Source organism: Brettanomyces bruxellensis, chromosome 3 (genome assembly GCF_011074885.1).
Source record: "Brettanomyces bruxellensis chromosome 3, complete sequence".
Lineage (NCBI taxonomy): Eukaryota > Fungi > Ascomycota > Pichiomycetes > Pichiales > Pichiaceae > Brettanomyces > Brettanomyces bruxellensis.
Window position 1 is genome coordinate 158,366 of NC_054684.1, and position 24,480 is coordinate 182,845.

At 38.4% G+C, this 24,480-nt stretch overlaps 5 protein-coding genes and 2 non-coding genes across 7 annotated transcripts; 4 read left to right on the plus strand and 3 right to left on the minus strand.

Moving 5' to 3' along the window:
- Positions 1–125: 125 nt before the first annotated feature.
- On the minus strand, positions 126–1,178 carry BRETT_000058 (uncharacterized protein; the record flags this gene model as incomplete). The annotated part of the gene is made up of 2 exons (XM_041278635.1): positions 126–1,102; positions 1,163–1,178. The coding sequence occupies 2 exons, from the start codon at positions 1,176–1,178 to the stop codon at positions 126–128; spliced, it is 993 nt and encodes a 330-aa protein (XP_041134830.1).
- A 1,126-nt stretch (positions 1,179–2,304) lies between these two features.
- Positions 2,305–4,092, plus strand: BRETT_000059 (uncharacterized protein; the record flags this gene model as incomplete). The annotated part of the gene is made up of 1 exon (XM_041278636.1): positions 2,305–4,092. The coding sequence occupies one exon, from the start codon at positions 2,305–2,307 to the stop codon at positions 4,090–4,092; it is 1,788 nt and encodes a 595-aa protein (XP_041134831.1).
- Positions 4,093–4,193: 101 nt separating this feature from the next.
- BRETT_000060 (uncharacterized protein) lies at positions 4,194–5,366 on the minus strand (the record flags this gene model as incomplete). Its single annotated transcript, XM_041278637.1, has 1 exon — positions 4,194–5,366. One exon carries the CDS (start codon positions 5,364–5,366, stop codon positions 4,194–4,196), a length of 1,173 nt encoding a protein of 390 aa, XP_041134832.1.
- A 413-nt stretch (positions 5,367–5,779) lies between these two features.
- Positions 5,780–7,267, plus strand: FRS2 (Phenylalanyl-tRNA synthetase, beta subunit, cytoplasmic; the record flags this gene model as incomplete). The annotated part of the gene is made up of 1 exon (XM_041278638.1): positions 5,780–7,267. One exon carries the CDS (start codon positions 5,780–5,782, stop codon positions 7,265–7,267), a length of 1,488 nt encoding a protein of 495 aa, XP_041134833.1.
- A 2,703-nt stretch (positions 7,268–9,970) lies between these two features.
- Positions 9,971–10,043, plus strand: BRETT_000062. The gene has a single exon. It is a non-coding gene; the product is annotated as a tRNA-Ala (tRNA).
- Positions 10,044–11,196: 1,153 nt separating this feature from the next.
- Positions 11,197–18,093, plus strand: URA2 (Carbamoyl-phosphate synthase; the record flags this gene model as incomplete). The annotated part of the gene is made up of 1 exon (XM_041278639.1): positions 11,197–18,093. The coding sequence occupies one exon, from the start codon at positions 11,197–11,199 to the stop codon at positions 18,091–18,093; it is 6,897 nt and encodes a 2,298-aa protein (XP_041134834.1).
- A 2,224-nt stretch (positions 18,094–20,317) lies between these two features.
- Positions 20,318–20,389, minus strand: BRETT_000064. The gene has a single exon. It is a non-coding gene; the product is annotated as a tRNA-Thr (tRNA).
- Positions 20,390–24,480: the final 4,091 nt, after the last annotated feature.

Below are 24,480 nucleotides of genomic sequence, written 5' to 3' on the forward strand. Positions count from 1 at the left end.
ATGAATATGTATATTTTTTTTCCCCCCCCCCCCCCCCCTAGCTGATTTGGTTATTGAGAAGAACCCTCCAAATTGAGCATTTTTTATAAATTGCATATCTATATAAAAATATTAAATATAGCAAGTTAATAATTAATCGGTATTACGGTTAGGCATGATGCACGATCTGGAAATTTAGGATTGGATATGCTGACAGAATTTTTGAACGAATCGTCGCACGTAGCCAACGCCAACAGACGAAGTTTTGGCGAATATTTAAGACAACTTACACCCATAGGAAGATTACTGTATTGTCTGAGACGTTTCTGCTTTGTATAATCCCATAGGCAAACGCGACGATCTACGTTTGATCCAGCAGTAAAAAAGCGCTTTTCATCAATAAAGCACAAATCATTTATAGGGCCAGCAAAATCCACATCATCAACTAATGGCGTCCTATGGCATTTGAATGTATATTTTGTCTCACCCGAAAAGGTTTCCACAGAAGCTTTGCCCTCAATGGAACCTTCAACAAAGCCTTTCCCTTGAGGAATTGCACGCAAACATGTAACTAATGAAGTTTTAAAACTAGTCGCTTCTGTCCTGATTGGAATTTCTGTCCTTCGTAAATCATAGACGACATTTTGACCAGTTGAAAGTGCATATATCAAATAATTTCCAGAGCTATCCATTGCCTGCACCTTCCCGTTAAGTGTAATCTTTCTAGCATCAGCACCAACGCCATTGCTGTTTTCAGGAATAATCCAGCCAGTATTATCCCATGACCCAGTTAGGATAACATTAAAATCTTCATTTCGTTCCAAGCATTGAACACCGGACTTATGTTTAAATGGACATGTCAGCAGCTTCTGCGTATACGTATTGAATTGATAGACTGTACCTAAGACCCCTCCAATAAGAATGTCAGAATCAATGCCATCAGAACTCTGAAGACAAGTGTCTAATATTGATTCAGGTAAATTTTTAACTACAAAAGGGCATGTCGAATCTGGAAGGTTGGTGTACATAAAAATTTCACCCTCAAAAGACGAGACGTACAACCGGCCATGATGATCAAAATTCAGTGAGGTGATCAAACCTTTAGGTGGTGATTTTAAATTGACTATAGTGCATTTGTTAGTAACAAAGTTTACAAAGGATACTAGTTGAAAACGTAACATACATGACGATTTAGCCATCTGACCTACCCTAAATTACTATGCTAGTTTGCACACTATGAGTTCCTCAGCAAATGTGAATACGGCAGTCTCAGCTAGTTCTTTGTGAATTTCAAAATATAACCAATGAATGCATTGTTGACCAAAAGCGATTATTTCGAGAATACAGGATAGATAGATTAAGGAATGAAAGAAAAAAAAGCATATTCATTTTTCCCCCTTCCACAAAATCCTACGGGTGCGGGTAGTAAATTTAAGCATATCCAGGTAAAGTAAAGAATGATATGCTACTTGTAGTATACACAATTTATTGTATGTGGTTATGTTTCCCCAGCCAATATTAATTTCAAATAATAAATGAAAACGACGCTTAATTGTGCTGGAGACATCTCCAGATAAATGCTTTTCAAATAAGAGATGGATCTCTATTTTGGACCAATCAATGATCATGTTTTATCTGCCGTTAAGAAGCCGTGGGATCTTCAAGCTGTGTGGGATACAATTACGCTTCAAAAATTCCGCGGCAGATAACTTCAAATTTACATTGTCTTGCATAATTGTTTTACGATTGAAAGAAAACTCTAGTATTTATATGTTTTTTAACAGCCCGTGAAAAATTTAAGGTTTGACTAGGTTATCTTGTTAACCACTTGACGCAAGTCAAAAATCATAGATTGCGTTGGGGCTGTTTCTTTGCAACTCTTTGCTTTATTCACAGAAAGCTGTGATTTCACCTATATTTATCTCGTTCGGGAAATTATAAATAGACATTATGTTAATCACATTTGTTAGTATTTAATATTTCCTGACCTGACTAGAAATGTAAATTTGAGGAAGGATTTACGTTTGATAGTTTTGATATGAAACCCCACATGTATACATATCTTTTTTTTTTCTCACCCACTCGAGATCCAAGTTTGAAGGGTGGGTGTATTTCATGCCGCGTTATACTTGAGCAGTCTTTTATATATACAGGGCCAAGAAACTCTTGCGTATATATAAACTAAGAAATCTGGCTTGCGATTGATAATTGAAGTTCTTTGTGGTTTACTCAACTCCTGGAACGTATAGTTTATTATATCATCATTTTTATCTTATTTTCAGTTAGGGCTTAGTTACTCTATATGGAATATCAACGGCAGCAGAAATGTTTACTCAATCGAATAGGAATTTAGTTGCTCTTAGCATTCGGAAATTGTCAAGGAAACTTGCCCGGCCAGGTATCGGTAATTTTTCATCGAGAGTTTCTACTAGGTCCATTTCATCTTCGAAACCTTATTTTTCTTCTAGTTCTGATTCAAATTTTCATTATACTAAATGGTTTGTGTCTTCTGCTATTGCAACTGCTGCAGCTGGGGCCTACCTGACGTATAATTTGCGTCAAGAAGCTATTTCTAATGATTCTGTATCGGATGCAGCGGGTGAGCCTAAAAGGATTATTCCTGTTTCTGAGTTCATTAAGCATAATAAACGAGAGGACTGTTGGGTTGCTATTAATGGTGAAGTATATGACATGACTGATTTCGTTCCTAATCATCCTGGTGGACAGAAAGTCATACTTCAAAATGCTGGTTATGATGCCACCCCAATTTTTGCCCCAATTCATCCGAAAGGAACTATAGAAAAGTACCTTCCTGAAGAGAAACATTTAGGAAGGTTGGATGGAAAAGCTCCATTGAAACCTAAGAAAGCCGATCCAAATGAAGATAGAAGATTGGACCTCTTGGAACGGATGCCCCCTCTTTCTTCCATTCAAAATGTTCATGATTTTGAATTTTTGGCTAAGAATATTTTACCAGCAGGTGCATGGGCTTACTATTCATGTGGTGGTGATGATGAGATTAGTATGAGAGAAAATCATTATGCATACCAGCGTATCTTTTTCCGTCCTAGGGTATGTGAGGATGTCGCAGATGTCGATACGTCTACGACTCTTTTAGGTACTAAAGCTTCTGTTCCATTTTATGTGAGCGCAACTGCGTTGGCCAAGCTCGGCAATCCGGGAGGAGAATGTTCCATTGCTCGGGGTGCAGGTAAGGAAGGTGTAATTCAGATGATATCCACTCTTTCATCAAATTCATTAGAAGAAATCGCTGAAGCTAGACAGCCGGGAGCTACTCAATGGTTTCAACTTTATGTTAACGAGGATAGAAACCTAGCAAAGGAGTTAATTCGTAAGGCTGAGAAGCTTGGTATGAAGGCCATTTTTGTTACTGTTGATGCACCATCATTAGGACATCGGGAGAAGGATGAGCGTGCTAAAGGTAGTGTTGATACTAATTTGGATTTAGGGGAGGAAGTCGAGAGGGAAAGTGGTGCATCCAAGGCACTTTCATCATTCATTGACTGCAAGGTTAACTGGTCAGATATCAAAAAGATCAAGGAATACACAAAGTTACCCGTTTTGGTTAAGGGTGTTCAAAGAGTGGAAGATATTGTTAAAGCTGCTGATTGTGGATGTGCCGGTGTTGTCATTTCTAACCACGGTGGAAGACAGTTAGATACTGCTCCACCTCCTGTTGAAGTTTTGGCCGAGGCTGTTCCGATTTTAAACAGGATGGAGATATTAAAGCCAGGCTTTGAAATATTTATTGACGGCGGTGTTAGACGTGGTACGGATATCTTGAAAGCAATAGCATTGGGTGACCAAAAAGTAAATGTTGGTGTTGGCTTGGGAAGGCCATTCTTATATGCTAATGCTGCTTATGGTGAGCAAGGTGTTCGTAAAGCCATAAGATTATTGAAAGATGAAATGACCATCGACATGCGTTTAATGGGTGTTACAAACTTAAAACAATTAAATAGAAATTTCCTCAACTTGAAAAAGTTATACTCTGGAAAGGAAGCTATCGATTCGCTTTATCACAGCAACTATCAAAAGCTTGTCCCTGTCAACTTTCGTGAAAGTAAAGCACCGGTTAGAAAGCCAAATTAAAAAGTATAATATGTCAACAAATAGTAAAGCAGTTACTAAATGCTAATTATTTATTATGCAAATTTCTTCGTTCGATCGATATGTACATATACAAATGTAACTTAATTTTCTTGTTTGACTACCGGGCGGGGGTTCTCCTTTTTATCATCTTCTTTGTTGAGATTTTGCTTACCACTAGTATTTGTTTCTTCCTTTTTTAGCCCCTCTAGTCTTAGTATGGCTTCCAAAAGGGCTTCCTTCTTTGACCACCAATATCTCTTTAAGCAGGTAGTACGATATAGCTCATCATCCAGAATATCATTTAGTTCTTTTAATTGCCTGCTATATGACTCCATGACATTTAAGCTTTCCTTTAAATCCTTAGACTTGTCTAAGCCATCATTTTGTTCTACAATGATATCGTCCGCACATACTTTTGCCTTTTTATTCATTGCTTTGGTCGCACCACCTGTCTCTAGAGCCCTTTTTCGCAAATTATAATTAGACAATGCAAGTTGGGTTTCCTTAAATATGTTATCTTTTGTCGCGGGATTAAAGCTAACGTTGTCAATATTATAAAAGTTTGCTATTGGACCAGCAAAATAATTTTCAATGGTACCTTTAGTACTACTTCGACAGTATTCTTTAATTAGCTGTTCATACCCTTCAACCCCATTCTCGGTCTCTCTTTGTAGCCGTTTCTTTAATGTCGCAAGAATTTGATCTGTATTAATTGTTGCATTCACTTTAAAATCTTTTCCCCTGGAAAGATATAGCGTTTTTCCTTCTATGGAATTTCTTAGTTCGTCCTTCGCCTGCCAAATTGTCTGTGTATTTTTGACCCCGTGAACTGTATGAAGATGTCTTGGAATTGCCTCGGGTCTTGTGAAAATCTTCCTACACTCAGGAACTATGCAATAATAAGGTACCTCTCCAGTATGCGTCCTAATATGCGTTATTAATGCATGTCGACTATGCACCGGGGCCCCATGTCTGGGGCAGTCCTCCCATCGACACTCGTATCCAACACTTGAGGCATGTGCTCTAGTGGCCCCAGACACGTGGTTCTTCCAAATATGCTGTGCCATACTATCAAGATCTTTGAATCTGGTTCCGCATCCATCCCATCGACAAAAATAGTTGTTATAATTGTCATCCTCGTAATCCTTCAAGTTCTGATGTAATAAGAAATCACTTTTTTCCAGCTCTTTAAATTCTTTATCTAGATTACCGCTATTGACAGTTTGCACGTCTTTATCACAGCTGTCGTGACTTCCTAACTCCTTTAAAGACATGATAAAGTACACACAATTTTGTATTTAAAGGCTATTTCACTAAAGAAACAAAAAAAATTAATAAGAAAATACATTATATTTTGGAATTAACACGGAGGTCTAGCTGGTCAAAGTACTTTCATCAAGAGGGCAGCAGCTTTTTATCTTCTTTTAAATCTTTTCGATCGCGTGCTCGCCCACTAATAAAAAAAGGTATTTCATACAACCTTACATTTAATTAACCCTGTTGTCTGGCTGATCTACTGAATTTTAAAATTTTTCGACGTTCAATGAACGAGATGTGAGTAAATGTGGAGCTATTCGTTTGAATTTCAACTACCATTAGTTTCATCTTGTTCACATTCAACAATTTAGGTTATTTTACAATTTAATATTTTTAATAGCACATAGTTAGCAGAAAGTTTGTTTTAGACATGGGGGACCTTCAGCATAAAATACTTGAAATTTTGAACGTATCTGGTTCGATTGCGGACACTAGTAAAGAATTGCCAGATGCTGATCCTCAACAAGTTTATGCAGCTTTAAATTCTCTCTCTTCCAGGTCGATGATAACTTACAAGGTGCACCAACATGATGTTTGGCATCTTACCGATGAGGCAAAAGATGTGGTAGCAAATGGATCTCATGAGTTCCGACTTTTAAATGAAGTCATAAAACGTCTTGAGGGTTTGAAGATTTCCGAAGTTACTTCAATCATGGGTAAAAGTGGAAAGATTGCTCAGGGTCGGGCCTTCAAGAATGGTTGGATTCGTAAGGATGGTGATAAATTGTTGTCCAAAGTTTCAGGGACTGACAATATTAGAGATGAAACTGCCGAACAATTGAGAAAAATTGAAAAGCAGGGAACTTTGGAAAACAAAAAGGAATTAAAAGATCTTAAGAAGAGAAAGCTGATTACTGCAGCTAATGTGAACACCTACTCAGTTGAAAAGGGAGTTGAGTTCTCTATCGAGATAAAAAAACTCGAGACGGATATTACTGCAGAAATGGTGCAAAGTGGTTCTTGGAATAAAGCTGCATTTAAGCCTTATAACTTTTGTTCCCAAGGTGTTTTCCCTCATTCTGGTGCATTGCATCCGCTAAATAAAGTTCGGGAAGAATTCCGGCAAATTTTCTTTTCTATGGGCTTTACTGAGATGCCATCAAATCAGTATGTTGAAAGTGGTTTTTGGAACTTTGATACCTTGTTTGTTCCCCAACAGCATCCTGCCCGTGATCTTCAGGATACATTTTATTTGAAAGATCCGGTTAAGGCAGATCCTCCAAAAGATAAACAATATTGGGAGAATATTAAAAAGGTTCATCAAGGAGGCGCCTTTGGATCGATAGGCTATAGGTACCCTTGGAGAGCTGAAGAGTCGTTGAGAGAAGTTCTCAGAACACACACAACTGCTGTGTCTTCAAAAATGCTTAAGAAGCTTGCAGATGATCCAAAGCCAACCAGATTGTTTTCTATCGATCGTGTCTTCCGTAATGAAGCTGTTGATGCAACTCATTTAGCAGAATTTCATCAAGTTGAAGGCGTTTTTGCAGACTACAGTCTAACCTTAGGTGATTTAATTGGTTTTATGCAACAGTTCTTTTCGCACATGGGTGTCAATGATCTTCGTTTCAAACCAACATATAATCCATACACCGAACCATCTATGGAAATTTATGCATGGCATTCAGGATTGAAGGAATGGGTTGAGATTGGAAATTCTGGCATGTTTAGACCTGAGATGTTGGAGCCTATGGGATTACCTAAAAATTTAAGAGTCCTTGGATGGGGATTGTCGTTGGAGAGACCAACTATGATCAAGTACGGTGTCAAGAATATTAGAGAGTTGTTGGGTCATAAGGTCAATCTCGACTTTATTGAAAGTAATCCTGCTCCAAGATTGGAACAACAGATTTTTTGAATGTAATGTGGCTTTGATCTATACTTTTGAAAAAATAAATGAAAAATGAAGAAATATCAATTTATATATTGTTACATTTGACGGTCGCGTGTAATATTGGTTTAAGCGTGACACCGACTACTTTATGAAGTTTGTGTTATAACTAGTCTTGAGTGTTTTTAAGGCTAGAGAAATGAAAAATATAAAAGGAAAAGAACTAAGTAAGAAGGTAAAATGAACGGGATAAAAAAGGGAAAATGCACGTGCTTAAATACCTTTAATCCTTACGAGCTAGGTTTCCTTGGGTGTAAACATGGCTGGGCAGTCCCGCGTAGATGCAACTGTCGACGCATCTATTGTTACATGTATGTTAAAGAAAGAAATTTACAAAGCAGGAATTTTGCTTTTCTATATGAATATAAGTTTTGCTCAAACCTATAAGACTTCAATTTAGATGCATAGGGTATTGCTCTGTAAACAATAGGGAAGGCATTTTATTATATCTAGGATTCAAAAAATTATTGCCATCTAATCACGGATTTTGGAAAAAAAGCCAATGTACTATGCCTAAAGAAAGAATAGCTAAGCAAGCAAACAAAATACACAGCTAGATAAAGATCATTCTATCTGTTGGAAGTGTATAAATATCGTGTAATATATAGGTCAACTTCATGTTTTTATATCTTCCTATAGAACTACAAAGAACGCATGTATCTAATAGTAGCGGGAATACTGGCCAGATTATGCCGATACAAGGAAGAATAAATATCTATTGCCTAATGCGATCTCGATAGTGAAAGGATTTGATATAGCTCTGTTTCTTTTTCAGCAGAAAACTAGGTGTCGCTCTGCGTCTCAGCTAGAATTTTGCTGTCAGATATTGTTCGTCAACAACTACGAGACGTAATGATATTTTATATGTTATTATCCCATATAGGTTCAGGTGGTCTTTGCTTTATAGTACATGAATCAGATTAATGACCAGACATATATCAGAATTAACTCACAGAGAGAGGTTTGTCCAAAACTTTTAGCTAAACCCTACAATAATTATTGCGTTTTTCGTATGGAGACAAGCATGTATGTAAAAACCTCTTTTTGTCATGGAGATCATTTTATGTAACAGAAGTCTCTTCTTTTCACAACTAACTGCCCAATCGCGTTCCTAACTGTAAGCATCTCCGCACCTGGTTGCATCAATGCACAAAAGTATAAAAGTAGTTAAGCAAATAGATATGCTACATGAGATTTATACTCTTTGACCAATTCGATATTCAAAAAAAAAGGATACAAGCCACTTTTAATTTGCAAACTTCAAAATAGTTTAGGTACGTATTATAGATAAGCACATTCATCTTGTGTGAGAGATCAAACAAAGAAAAGTCACATGTTATCCAGATGGCTACGTAATATTATGAGCGAAGCAACACGAGTGAATCGTTGATTAAAATTGGATGACGAAGTACAGAAAAACGAGAAAATGTTAAATGAGTATTTAGTCTTTTTGGAAAACTCAAGATGAGAATAAGAATGAACAAGCAGAAGCTTACATGTCAAAGCAATAGAAGGATAGAACAACGGGGTTCTAAGTAGGTCTATTGTCTACGTTGTCGTTTAAGCAGAAGAATGACAACTCTATAAAGATGTGTCGAAGTTAAGAGAGACCTTATGAGTTGCTCTTGGGCTTTAGCTATCAAACTCCTTCTTTAATAGAACTAATAAGAACCTAGAAGTCTGGGAGATTCAGACAATTGTGAGGTCTGTTACCTAAGTGGGTGGATATAGATGTACCAAGTGGTCTGTGTGATAATGTTAATGCCTTTAACATTCTAACAATTGTGTATGTGTCACCATAGAAGAAAATGAATTTACATTCTTTACTCTGTCACCATCGAAGTGGAGTCGAACTAGTTGTATTGCAAAATAGGTTATCTGGTCTCATCCCTTCGTAGAAGAAACAAGTTATATAAAGAGGTAAAGTAAAGTAAAAATAAAATGGAAAATAAAGTGAGGTAATCATACATAATATAATTAATTCTCAGAAACAGAATTATGATCGCGCATAATTAATTTTCTGCTGATTCCCTAACATACACAGTTAGTGCATTTTATCCAGGATTGTCTCTATTAGATATTATTCTAAATCTTCGTTACTTTAGAATAAGTTCAGAACAAATACATATAAATCTAATGACATATAATAATAGATTGCCTAATACTAGGTAATATTCTCATATGTCCGACAAGATGAGATATCCTCTTGTGTCTATACTAAATCTTATGTACAAGCTATATACTATAATAAATATCGAGAGCACAACACTAATCTGGTAACATTAACTTCTACAGCTTACAGGGGAAGAAAAATATAAGAAGAAGAGAAAAGAGAACAGGAAGATAAAAATAAGAAAAACAAATAAAACAAATAAAATCAAGTCATTAAAATAAATATAATAATACTTCAAATTATAAGCATATACAAGGGGGTGCCTTTATCTATATCCTAGTGAATACAAACTAGTTGATTATTTCATTATATATTACTTCCGCACTTACTTAAACTACATCATAACATTCTAAACGCATTACTTTGTAACATAAAATATTTCATCTTTTAGTGGTTTGATTCAACACTTCAAAACAAACACACAAATCACTTTGTACTTACGTAATCTAAAATAATTTAGGTTCAAACCAAAGCAGACCCCTTACAATATCATTAATGGGCGTGTGGCGTAGTTGGTAGCGCGTTCGCTTAGCATGCGAAAGGTCCTGGGTTCGACTCCCAGCTCGTCCATTTATTTTTGGTCAAAAAAATATTTTACACATTTGGCACCTATTTCCATACACATGTTATCGGCCAATTTTCTTAATTCGTGCCTACGACCTCATGCTCATTTTTGCTTGTCAGATTTATTCGCTAAATCTACATATGTGAAAATTTTGGTTGATTACTCTATATACTAAGGGTTCGATAAATGGTAAACGACTGGGAACTTGAGCTGTAGAGGTAAGAAATCATTTCAAGAAGTATAGCTTCGGAAAAACAATAAAAAAAGATAATAGGGAAAATTTTTGTTGCCAGGACGTTTCCCTACTTACGACAAATTTCCAGTTCACCTGTTATGATCAAAGTATCCAGAGTGTCGAAAGATCAGAAACTTAAACATCATCCAATATACATGTAATCAGTAAAAATGTGAATTCAAATAAGATCAGTTAACAGATTCGTTTATTGTTTAAGCTGTATAAAATAATAAAATAACAACGCAATGCTAATGACGATTTAGCCAATTGTATTGATTTCGCACGGCAGATACTTCAAGACTGAAAAATTTTTTTTTTTAATTCTAAAAATTTAATTACAAGAAAGTATAAAAAGGAGACCAGAATTCCAACCAGCAGGGCTTACCAAAAGTCCGAACACAGTTTTCGTTCGCACTATTTCCCATTTTTATCTTCATTTTACATTTCTTTCTTGCTTTTTATTTATTTTCCTCTTTCTCTCTTCCTCTCTCTCCTCTCCTGCAAAACCACGCTGACGGGCTTTTTATATTGAAAAGAAATATCATATTTGGCTTTTGATTAGTCTTAATAGTTGTTGCTCTTTTCAGTTGTTAATCGTTTCGAGTATTACCGCAAAAATCCCCAGTTGCGTATTCGAAAGGATTAAAGGTAAGTAAAACTTTGAATCATCAACACTATTACAGGAGAGGTAAAGTTTTCCAGAAGAGAGTTAGATAGTTAGGTGTATTTTGAAACCTTATGTCATTTTTTCTTCTTTTGGGCCTTACTGTAACAGTGTAGCAATTTGAAGCATTGTTTTGAAAACTTCAGACTAACACGATTGTAAACTTTTTTTTGTTAGTGATTTCTTTTGCTTCAAGTGGATCAGTTCAAAGTCAGAGCTTTTTTTTCGATAAAACAATTCTGTCAAACTTTTTTTAAAGATGAGTAAAGATTTCGACCCGGTTTCCGCACCAATTTCGGAAGATGCAAAGCTTGTTACGTTGGAGACTCAAGGTGGAGATGCCATTAGAGGTTACTCTTTTGGTGCCAATGTTTCTGCTGCGGGAGAGCTTGTTTTTCAGACCGGTATGGTTGGTTACCCAGAGTCTATTACGGATCCATCTTATGAAGGCCAGATTCTCGTTATGACATATCCTATGATTGGTAATTATGGTGTTCCAGATAGGACAATCAGGGATGATACTATTTCATCTATTCCAAAGTATTTTGAATCCCGGAAGATTCATGTTGCGGGTCTCGTCGTTGCGGGTTATACGGAGAAATACTCCCATTACTTAGCAAAATCTTCTCTCGGTGCATGGCTTAAGGAGCAGGGTGTCCCAGCCATATATGCCGTTGATACCAGATCTTTAACGAAGGACCTTCGTCAGCATGGTTCAACATTGGGAAGGTTGTGCATGCAAAAACCAGGTATCGTGGCCTCAGAAATTTTGAAGAGAATTAATGTGGCAAAGGAAGCCGGCTCTGTAGACGATGCTTCTTCTAATGAACGTTCTGAAGGTAAAGAAATTGAAGCGAAATCAGATAAGTCATTGACTTCCTTAATCTGGGCATCATTCTTTGATATTCCTGATTGGGTTAATCCGAATGACAAGAATCTTGTCTCTAAGGTTTCAACAAAAGAGCCTGTGATTTATAATCCTCGTGAGAACGATGCAAAATTAGGTCCTGACGGAAAACCGTTGAGAATACTTGCGATTGATGTGGGTATGAAGTTTAATCAAGTTAGGTGTTTTGTTAAAAGAGGTGTTTCTTTAAAGGTGGTTCCTTATGATTATGATTTTTTAAAGGAGAACTATGATGGGCTTTTTGTTTCAAATGGTCCGGGTGATCCTTCTGTGATGAAAGATGTGATTTCAAAGCTTTCTATTGCTTTAAAAGAAGCTAAAACCCCTATTTTTGGTATTTGCTTGGGTCACCAATTGCTGGCTCGTGCCTCTGGTGCCTCTACTATTAAGTTGAAATTTGGTAATAGGGGTCAGAATATCCCTTGTACTTGCACCAAATCTGGCCGTTGTTACATCACTTCTCAAAACCACGGATATGCCGTTGATGCCGATACACTTCCTGCAAACTGGAAGCCATTATTTGTTAACGCAAACGATCAATCGAACGAGGGTATTTACCATACTGAAAAGCCTTTCTTTTCTGTTCAATTTCATCCAGAATCTACCCCTGGTCCACGTGATACCGAATTCCTTTTCGATGTTTTTATCGATGCGGTTGCAAATTTCAAGAAGGATCATATCTTAAAGCCGATTACATTCCCTGGTGGTGAGATGGCGGAGAACAAACTTCTTCACCCTCGAGTCCAGGTCAAAAAGGCACTTGTTTTGGGATCAGGCGGTCTCTCTATTGGTCAAGCCGGTGAGTTTGATTATTCCGGTTCTCAGGCCATTAAAGCTTTGAAGGAGGAAGGTATTTACACAATTTTGATCAATCCTAATATTGCTACAATTCAAACATCAAAAGGAATGGCCGATAAGATATACTTTTTGCCAGTTAATCCGGAGTTTGTTCGTAAGGTTATTCTTCATGAGAGGCCAGATGCGATTTATTGTACTTTTGGTGGCCAGACAGCTTTAAATGTGGGTGTCAAGCTTAAGGACGAGTTTGCAAACCTTGGAGTGAAAGTTCTTGGAACACCGATTGATACTATCATGACCACAGAGGACAGAGAGCTATTTGCACGTGCAATGGATGATATTAATGAGCATTGCGCCCGTTCAGAATCCGCTGACAACATGGAAGAAGCATTACATGCTGCTCATGATATAGGCTATCCTATTATCTGCAGAGCCGCTTATGCATTAGGTGGATTGGGATCAGGATTTGCCAACAATGATAACGATTTGACTATTCTTTGTGAGAAAGCTTTTGCTGTCTCCCCCCAAGTTTTGATAGAAAAGTCTATGAAAGGATGGAAAGAAATTGAGTACGAGGTCGTCAGAGATGCTTTTGACAATTGTATCACTGTTTGTAACATGGAGAATTTTGATCCTTTAGGTATCCACACAGGGGACTCTATTGTCGTTGCACCATCTCAGACTCTTTCCGATGCCGATTACAATATGCTTCGTACCACCGCTGTTAATGTGATTAGGCATTTGGGCGTTGTTGGTGAATGCAACATTCAATATGCTCTTAATCCAACTTCGAAGGAATATTGTATTATTGAAGTGAACGCCAGATTGTCTAGATCTTCTGCCTTGGCTTCAAAGGCTACGGGTTATCCTCTCGCATACACTGCTGCAAAACTTGGTTTGAACATACCACTCACTGAAATTAAAAACTCCGTTACTAAAGTGACTTGTGCATGTTTCGAGCCATCTCTTGATTACTGCGTTGTTAAAATTCCACGTTGGGATTTGAGAAAGTTTAACCGGGTTTCCACTCTTCTATCTTCGGCTATGAAATCTGTCGGTGAAGTCATGAGTATTGGACGTAATTTTGAAGAAGCAATTCAAAAAGCAATCAGGTCAGTCGATTATCAACACCTCGGATTTAACAAGCCATCCACGAAATCCTTTGAAATGACGAAAGATCAGATTGATAAAGAGCTTACCAAACCTTCAGACCAGAGATTATTTGCGATTTCAAATGCATTTGTTCAGGGTTATTCTGTTGAGAAGGTTCATAAAATGACAAACATTGATTTATGGTTCCTTTCAAAGCTTTTTGACCTAATTAAATTTGGCGACAAAATTTCTTCGTTCAGTGATAGCGAAAGACCCCTTCCTGTAGATTTGCTTCTTCAAGCCAAGCAACTTGGCTTTGAGGATCGTCAATTAGCATTCTTTCTTCATTCGAATGAGGTTGCAATTCGCAGAATCAGGAAAGAGGCAGGTATCATTCCATTTGTTAAACAGATTGACACGGTTGCTGCGGAGTTCCCTGCGTTCACTAATTATCTTTACATTACTTACAATGCTTCTGAAAGTGATGTCGATTTCAATGATCATGGCGTTATGGTTTTGGGATCTGGTGTCTACCGTATTGGGTCCTCTGTGGAATTTGATTGGTGTGCTGTTAGGGCCATTAGGACTCTTCGTGAGAATGGCTACAAAACTATTATGGTGAATTTCAATCCAGAAACAGTTTCTACGGACTATGATGAGGCAGATCGTCTTTACTTTGAAACAATTGATCTGGAAAGAGTACTGGATATATATGAACTGGAGAAGGCTTCAGGAGTAGTCATCTCCATGGGTGGCCAAACTTCAAACAATATTGCCTTACAACTTTCAAGACAAAATGTGCATGTACTTGGTACTTCTCCGGAAATGATAGACTCTGCTGAAAATAGATACAAGTTTTCGCGTATGTTAGATAGAATTGGCGTTGATCAGCCAGCATGGAAAGAACTCACCTCTTTTGATGAGGCGGAGGAATTTGCTGAGAAGGTGAGTTATCCTGTTCTTGTTAGGCCTTCCTATGTTCTTTCCGGTGCTGCGATGAATACATGTTGGTCTCGTGATGATTTGAGAAATTACCTGGGTCAGGCTGTTAGGGTTTCACCTGATTATCCGGTTGTCATTACAAAGTTCATCGAGAATGCAAAGGAAATTGATGTTGATGCAGTTGCCCGCGACGGAAAACTTGTTATGCATGTTGTTGCCGAGCATGTTGAAAATGCAGGTGTTCACTCAGGAGATGCTACGCTTGTCGTTCCACCCCAGGATCTTTCAAAGGAGACTGTTAAGAGGATTGTTGAAGCGACTGCCAAAATTGGAAAAGCTCTTGCTATTACTGGACCTTACAACATTCAGTTCATGGCTAAGAATAATGAAATAAAGGTCATAGAGTGTAATGTGCGAGCCTCAAGGTCATTTCCATTTAATTCTAAAGTAGTTGATGTTGATATGATTGAGATTGCAACCAAAGCAATTATGGGTATTCCTTTCGAGCCATATCCGGGAAAGAAACTACCTGCTGACTACTGTGCGGTCAAGGTTCCAAAATTCTCGTTTTCAAGGCTTACCGGTGCCGACCCTGTTCTGGGTGTTGAGATGGCTTCAACGGGTGAAGTCGCTTGTTTTGGTCATGATGAGTATGAAGCTTATGCGAAGGCACTTATTGCTTCTGGATTCATTCTCCCTAAGAAGAATATACTTCTTTCAATAGGTTCATATAAGGAGAAGCAAGAGCTTTTGCCATCTATCAAGAAGCTTCATGATATGGGATTTAATCTTTTTGCAACTGCTGGTACTGCTGACTTTATCCATGAGCATGGAATTCCTGTCAAATATTTGGAGTTATTGAACCCGGAAAGTGATGACAAACAGAAAAAGGAATATTCCTTAACGGAGCATCTCGCCAACAATATGATAGATTTATATGTGAATCTTCCATCTGCAAATCGTTTTAGAAGACCTGCAAACTATATTTCACAGGGATACAGGTCTAGAAGAATGGCTGTCGATTTTGCTGTTCCTTTGGTGACGAATGTGAAATGTGCCAAATTCCTCTTTGAGGCAATTTACAGGCATGCAAGTCTTGAAGTTGGTCCAGTCGATGCGCAATCATCACATGAGACTGTAAAACTTCCAGGTCTCGTTGCTCTGGGAGTGTTCATTCCATATCTTTCCGATTCCACTCAATCTTCTGTAAGGGCATTTGAGGACACAACAAAAATCGCCTTGGCATCAGGATTCAGCCTTGTTTCAGTTCTTCCTTATAATAAATTTGGCCCTGCAATAACCGATGTGGGCACTATGACAAAGGTTCATGAAGCAATAGAGGATTCTGCTTACACTGACTATTCATTTTCTTTGGCTGCTACAGAAAAGAACGCTGACGCTGTTGAATTAGCTTCCGGTCAATCATCTTCACTTTATATTAAGGCAGAAGAGTTCAAGGACACGGATAAAGTTATATCCATATCTTCACATTTCAATGAATGGCCTCAGAGCAAGCCAATCGTTGCAGATGCGAAGAAGACGGATCTTGCCTCGATACTCCTTCTGGCATCATTATTTGGTACCAAAATACACGTGACAAATGTAACTGGTGCTTCCGATTTGGCTTTAATAGCGATGTCCAAAGAAAAGGAACTTCCTGTCACGTGTGATGTTTCGATTTACGCACTATTCTTGTCCCAGGATGACTTCCCAGAAGCAAAATTCTTACCCACAAAGGAAGATCAAGATGCACTTTGGGATAATTTAGATCAGGTTGATTGTTTCTCTATTGGATATTTACCTACTCAGTTGGCAGAATTTTTGGGCAAGCCTGTCAGTGCTGGAATGGGTATTGTTGATGTTATTCCATTACTTTTGAAGGCTGTTTCGGGGGGAAAGCTCACTTTGGAAGCCCTGATCGCAAAAATGCATGATAAGCCGATTGAGATATTAGGCTTTGGTGATGTGGATTCCACCGTCGATGTGGATGCTGATCGTCTCATTTCATCCTTGAAAAAAATTCCTGTCTCAGCAAATTCGTGGTCGCCTTTCCAGGGCAGACATTTGAAGGGTGCTGTTGAGAGAGTTCTTTATAACCAGCATACCGTCTGTTTGGAAGGTGAATTCGTTGTGAAAGAAGCAATGGGTAAGGAGAGCATCGAAAATGCGCAGTATCCATCGTCCTTGGTTGAAAAGCCAGGTGATAAGGTGTTCAAGTCTGCAAAGAATGTGAAGATTTCTACTGCCGCCACCTCTACTTCCTCACCGGTTACACCTCGTTCTAGAAGGAGATCATCAAGATTCTCATTTGATTCTGTTAAGAGACCCGTTCTCAAGTCAGGTTTTAAAGAGAAGGAAGTTGCAGGGGTCTCTGTTGGTGCAATTGAAGAAATAGACCATCCTACAGGAGCGGACTTAGTTTCATCTTTGCCTCCACGGGAATTGAGCCCTCCAAATGCTATTTCCTCTTTAATTAGATCGAATAATCCGTTCCTTCGTAAGAGTGTTCTTTCAGTGAATGGCATTACCCGAGAGAATTTGCATGCATTGTTTGCGGTTGCTCAAGAGATGAAGCTTGGCGTTGAAAGAGAGGGAGTTCTTGATATTCTCAAGAGACGCGTGTTAGTGACAGCTTTCTTTGAGCCATCAACAAGAACTGCATCATCGTTTAATACTGCTATGCAGAGACTTGGAGGGCGTGTCGTTGCTGTCAATGGGCAAAGTTCATCAGCTAAGAAGGGTGAGACCTTGCAAGATACTATTCGTACCCTGGCATGCTATTCCGATGCAATTGTTTTGAGACATCCCTCGGAGGAAAGTGCTTTTATTGCTGCTAAGTATTCACCTGTTCCAATAATTAATGGTGGAAATGGCTCCAGGGAGCATCCCACGCAAGCATTCTTGGATCTTTTCACTATCAGGGAGGAACTGGGCACTATCAATGGTATTACTGTTACATTTATGGGTGATCTTAAATATGGTAGACCTGTGCACTCGCTCATAAAATTGTTGAAGCACTATCAGGTTAAGGTTCAGCTTGTGTCCCCTCCAGAATTGAGGTTACCTCGCAATCTTGTCGAGTTCTTGAGACAGCATGGAAAGCCTGTCATTGAATCAAGCGAACTAACAAAGGACATAATCGCCAAATCTGATGTGTTGTACTGTACAAGAGTGCAGCAGGAGAGGTTTGCAGATAAGGCGGAATACGAGAGGTTGAAAGATGCGTACATAGTTGATAATAAGATTCTTTCTTATGCCAAACAGCATATGTGCGTCATGCATCCCTTACCAAGAATTCACGAGATTAAGGAGGAGGTCGATTTTGATCAACGTGCTGCATACTTTAGGGAAATGCGTAATGGTTTATTTGTCAGGATGGCGTTGTTGGCTATGGTTATCGGTGTTGATGAAATGTGAGTTTGGTTTTAAGGTGATTTAACAAGATCAGAATTTGTTAAAATTTTTGTTTTCTTTTTTATGGTATATATTTGAGATGAAAAGTCTGCTGTTATGACTGGTTACTTTGCTTGGGGAAGCATATGGCTGGAATCGCAGTCTTTATTATCCACGAATCAATATAGCTTGTTTAATTATATGTCTTACGTAGATTTGCCTTTTTAGTATTAACCAGGCAGAGTATAAAAGGCACAAGTGGAATGAGCACACGTAAATATCTTTAATTCTGTTGAGTGAAATTTCTTACGCCTAAGGCATAGTACACAGCATTTTAATGCATCTGTCGGTCAATTATCTTTTGTATTTCTATGCATGTTATCAAAGATTATCCCTCTTACCTAATATTAGAGTTCCATTTGTTTGGCAGGGTCTCAGAACTGTATTACGAAGAATGCATGTGAATTCATTGGCTGAAATAATCATATACTTCGAAGATGTAAAATTGCTGCTGCTGTCTTCTGTTTAGGCATATATGTATTTTCATCACAGAGTTGTTTTCAAATGACCAAAACTCCGAAGAAACTATTGTGGAGGGAAATCAATAATGTAAATAGTTCAATTTTGAAATTTAGAAGGAAGGATTACGTCCATAGATAATTCAAATTGCCGGGTGCGTGTTTCATTCACCTGGCCTTAGCAATAGAAGTTTACATTAAAAAAATGTGTAATCTGAATTTGAAAATAAAACAGGCATGAAAACAATAATAAATTATAGGCGGAATTAATCCAAAAAGGTGCACACCCAGCAAGTGGGACTGAACGAGGTTGATTGTGTGGTGCGCTAAGCTCTGCTCTTAATCGGAAAAAAGTAGCGGTAATGGATATTTACAAGTGAATGAATGCTATGACCGAATTCTTAAGGTGGTGAATATGCTGCATGCTAATCATCACGCGAATGTGACAATAGAACTCAGAATGGGTTCGTAAGGGAATGTGAGAAAGCAGTGGTTAGGATGTAAAAATTGTGCGTATGGCAATATTATACAGTAATCAGTACTACGTTATCCCAGGCAGAGATCAGACAGGCTTTGAAGCAAGTAAAAAGATATATTTTGGAGAGAATGATTGCTTTTGTGTCGGACATATGAGAATATTACCTAGTATTAGGCAATATATTATTATATGTCATTAGATTTATATGTATTTGTTCTGAACTTATTCTAAAGTAACGAAGATTTAGAATAATATCTAATAGAGACAATCCTGGATAAAATGCACTAACTGTGTATGTTAGGGAATCGGCAGAAAATTAATTATGCGCGATCAAAATTCTGTTTCTGAGAATTAATTATATTATGTATGATTACCTCACTTTATTTTCCATTTTATTTTTACTTTACTTTACCTCTTTATATAACTTGTTTCTTCTACGAAGGGATGAGACCAGATAACCTATTTTGCAATACAACTAGTTCGACTCCACTTCGATGGTGACAGAGTAAAGAATGTAAATTCATTTTCTTCTATGGTGACACATACACAATTGTTAGAATGTTAAAGGCATTAACATTATCACACAGACCACTTGGTACATCTATATCCACCCACTTAGGTAACCGACCTCACAATTGTCTGAATCTCCCAGACTTCTAGGTTCTTATTAGTTCTATTAAAGAAGGAGTTTGATAGCTAAAGCCCGGGAGCAACTCATAAGGTCTCTCTTAACTCCGACATTTTGAAACAGGAAACTTCGTATCTTCAGAAGGATTGTCCTGGCGTATATCTGATCCTAAAAACGAGAGATGGGAGCAAGAACAAATCAATGATAGCAGGTGTATACATTGCAATATAAAAACTAGTTGGCGACGGTGAAAATCTGCACATTGATATGGATGCAGTAACGAATATTATAATTTTATGAAAATCATTGTTATTAAATTTATTGTAACAATTTGCATTACTGTAATCATTCTGAGCATTTGATATATACGTTGTCGTTTGATGTGATGGATTTAAAAACATTTGAAATCTAGGTGTGCCCTTATCCAAAAGACGGCACACATGATAGGATCGCAAACTCATAAGGATCATAGATTTATGCCTCGATTTCTTTTGCTAGGTTCGAAAATACTTAACGCTTAACTAATCATTTATGTTGAACCATTGTGAATTTCCACAACGCAACACCATTAATGCAGTAGTCAGTGACAAAAAGGCAAACTCCAACTAATTAAAAAAAAATAGTTGCCTCCTATCGGATTTGAACCAATGATCTTCGCATTACGAGTGCGACGCCTTACCACTTGGCCAAAGAGGCTATCATCAATTTGTAATGGGTCCGCTTTGGTTTGAATCTACATTATTTTAGATGTAAGTACAAAGTGATTTGTGTGTTTGTTTTGAAGTGTTGAATCAAACCACTAAAAGATGATGTCAGAGTATATAAATCCCGTGTGACATTTGTATCTACTTAATTGCTCACATATCTCTGTGCCGTAGCACTACCGAGCGCGCAGATGCCCAAGGTTATGAACGGGATTGGCCATATAGTTCGGATATAGAAAAGACTTCTGTTGCATAGAATGACCCCCATAACAAAATAGGGTCCTTACGAACACGTTTGTAATCCAGCGAGAACCCGAAGGTTACTCTTGGTTTCAGCTGAAGGTTCACTTCAAGATGGATTTCCTTATATGAATATGTATTGCAAATTACACAATAAAGTCGTCGTCCCTTCTAAGAGACACATAGTATATAAGGAAAAAGTAGTACATACATATAAGAGATATTTTTCCGCAGAAGTGGAATAGGTCATTCTCAGCCGAAAGTAGATTAGGGAGAAATTTATTTCACAGGAAAAATTTCCCCGCGAATTATTTCTTCTATCTGTCTGAACATTAATTTGATTCACATATTATAAATCAAATACCAGTTGAACCTTTATGCGTTATTAACATATGAAACATTATTATAACTCATAGGTTCCGACACGCTCCCTTGATTTGTAACATCTGAATAAGCATGTGCCTTAGTTTATCCATGACCTTGATAGTTATTGGTTTAGTAAGCAAATCAGCTAATTGGTTTTCTGTGCCAACATGCCTGATGACAAACTTCTTTCGATTAAATCTCTCTTCAAGACATTTAAGCCTGACTGCATATGGCTTTGCCTTCGGCGAAAAATTACCGAAGACTATTGTATCTATGGCAGACTTGTTGTCGACTAGTAACTCAGGACAATGAACCTTTCCTTGATAAGCAGAAATAAATTTCATCAAAGGATGGAACCATTCTAACTCATCAGTTAAGAAATTGATGGCTTGTAATTCAGCTTCGGTAGAAGACTTGCACACCAGTGGAGTGTAGTGACTTCTCCAATGAACTGGCGCATTAGCAAACATGATAAAATAACCATTCATCGATTGACGAGTAATTGGATCTTGCGCATAGTCACTATCCGAATAGCAAATTAGATGATTAAGCTTATCGGCGTCAGTGTTCTGATAAACAATTGTCCTGAATCTCGAAAAATAGAGATATCGAATTGTGTGAATCACCTGTTCTCTTACTAAATCATGTGGATAAGTAGAGAATCTTGCTAAATAATCAACTGCATAAGCAATGTCTGGTCGAGTCATAGTAGAGACATAAAGTAAACAACCAATCTTGCGTCTATAATCCGTAACTCTTTTATCCAATTCCTCTTGAGTTAATTTCAACGGGTGTTGATCCATATCAAAATAAAAGTTAGGACTCAACGGTGTAGCGCATTTTCGTGTCATCTCAATCTTCAGTTTCTCAACAAACTCTTCAATGTAAGAGGACTGACATAAACTAATTCTTCCAACACGACCATTTTTAAGTCTCTCCACCTTAAGATCTAATACCTAAAAATCTTTGAACATATGTCTTTGGATCTTGTTCGATGATCTTTAATTCATAAGCTTTCTGTAAGTGCTTAGTGACCTTCTCAAGAATAGATTTGGTCGATGCACCTATAATAATATCATCCACAAATAGACCAACCACGCAATCTGTTTTTCCCTTGACATCTTTATGAATGTATGTGGAAGGAAATGGGCTCGAATATTCAAATCCAATCTTAGCCAAATATGCCTTGATTGTCTCGTGCCATAATTTTCCAGATTGCTTGAGACCATATAAGGCTTTGTTAAGCCTGTACACCACCCTCTTACCGGTTGATACATCGGAAGGTTTGACAGAACTATGATAGCCCTGTGGCTGATAGATGTACAATTCGGTATCAATTGGACTATTAAGATAAGCCGTTTTAACATCAAACTGTGCCATGAACCAGTGTTGTGTAGCAATAAGAGCAAGAATGCTCCTCATGATCTCAGGTCGAAGTGTCGGGGAAAAAGTCAAGGTGTATGTTGACTCCTTCTGGTGGTCGCCGTGAGCAACGAGTCTCGCTTTGAACCGACCATCTGACTTGATGTTGAAGACCCAACCTGTGGAGACCGTCCGGCTCAAAATTCTAGGATCATCTGTAATAATAGGTTTGGGATCCCAGGTGCAATGTTTCCGATGAGAGTTAAACTCATCAGCAATTGCTGCTTTCCACTTTGCAGCTCCATCATTACTGCTTATCGCCTTCTTGTAGCTACTTGGTGTAACTGCCAGGTGAACATCACTTAGCAACACTTGGGTGACCTTGAGCTTCTTGTGTTTAACCGCATAACGCCAGCGGCCTTTTGCTTTCAGCCTAGATCTACCTGTGCCGATCGGTGGCACCGTGCTGTCATATCGGTCCAGATCGCCATCATCATGAAATTGACGTTTTCTAGTTAATGGTCGATTCAATGAACGCATATTACGACCTTGCCACGATGGTAAGCTATTCCCTTTAGAAGATGTAACTTCAGACTTTTTACCAGCCACGGAAGAAGACGTCTCACTGCTCGTTTTTCCGGAATCGAGTCTTGGAGGATGTGGGTAATCTTGAGGTGATTTATCTCCGTGTTTGGCTTGCTTGATTGAAGAGTTTGGCATCAGCTGACTGCCAGCGCTCTTGTCGTCTGATGTTATAGTACGTGCGACTGAATGCTCCGTATGCTTTCGTTGTTCGATCCCTGCCTTAACAGGATCTGCACCCTTCGGCTTCTGATTGTCTTCAGTCCATGCATCTAACTTGCATGTATCAGAAACTCCAACTTTCACATGCTTACCGAAGCTATCCGATGGATTTAAAGTTTGCAAAGAGTCCCCTGACTCCTTTGCAGTGGAAACAACAGTTGGTTTAAAATTTGCTCTACCATTGGTAGTAGTGTTACCACCTTTAGTAGAGCGACCATTTGATTTATTCAACTTGTCGCTCTGTGCACCCTCGCGTCTTTTCCGAGAACGCTTTGGATGCTTAGCCCTACCAGCATTTTGGCTAACGAGCGACTTTCCGGGATTCTTCGCCTCGACCCTTACCTCGGGTGGAAGTTTCTTGTAGTGTATTCCGGAAGTCGAATGATCTCCTGGATCCAGGTCGAAAAGAGAAGTACCTTCTACATCCTTTCTTTCGTCTGGGGCCTGGTTAGTCTGAGGTTTCATCATCAGACAGCTCACGTGAGTCGTCATCTGAGTAATCCTCAGGCTCGGAAGAAGAGTCTTGCATACTGACGTTGTCAGGGGTCCAGTCCGGRTCGTTGTCAGACTCATCCGTACTTAAATTTCCAGGATGATCCGTCGACTCGTGGAAAGACTGAGTATCTCCAGGTGAGGTATCAATGACAATGGTATCGTCTGTAACCTTAGGAGGTTCTGCTTCTATTTCCTCTTTAGCAAGGGAAGACGTAGTGAGCGCTCCAGCCTTCGAAATATTTTCTTTAGGGCGAGTGTCTATCAACTCATCTTCAGGGGTAGCAGGTCTCGTGTCGATACTTGAATCGATACGCGACGTCCTTTCGACAGCGGGTGACAATGTTAAATCATTTTCAACCTGATCGTCAGCAAGCAATGCTGCTTCGTCGCAACTTAATGGTGCTTCCTCTGACTCTAGATCGGCAAATATTTGAAAACGCGGATCATAAAGTTCCATAAGAGGGTCATCATTCAAAGTTCGATGATTCAAAGCAGTAATCCACATACAACATGGGCGTCTTGAGAAAACTCACGCTCCTTGAATAAACATGACTGCCAAATCGCAAATCTCCCGGAGTGTTTGGAACAAAGACATGAGAGCCAAAAGTGTTTGGATCAAATCCTAAATATATTCCTTCATTACCTCTAGTGTGAAGCTTGGGTAAGTAATCCGGAGGTTGAGTAACAACGCAATATTCGCCAAAAACATGTATATCCTTTGCCTTCAATGGAGTCTTCACTCCCAGTGCCATTACTGGACTAGTGTCAATGCTCTTCTGGTAGAGGTGGTTGCGTATAAAGATAGAATATGACGCT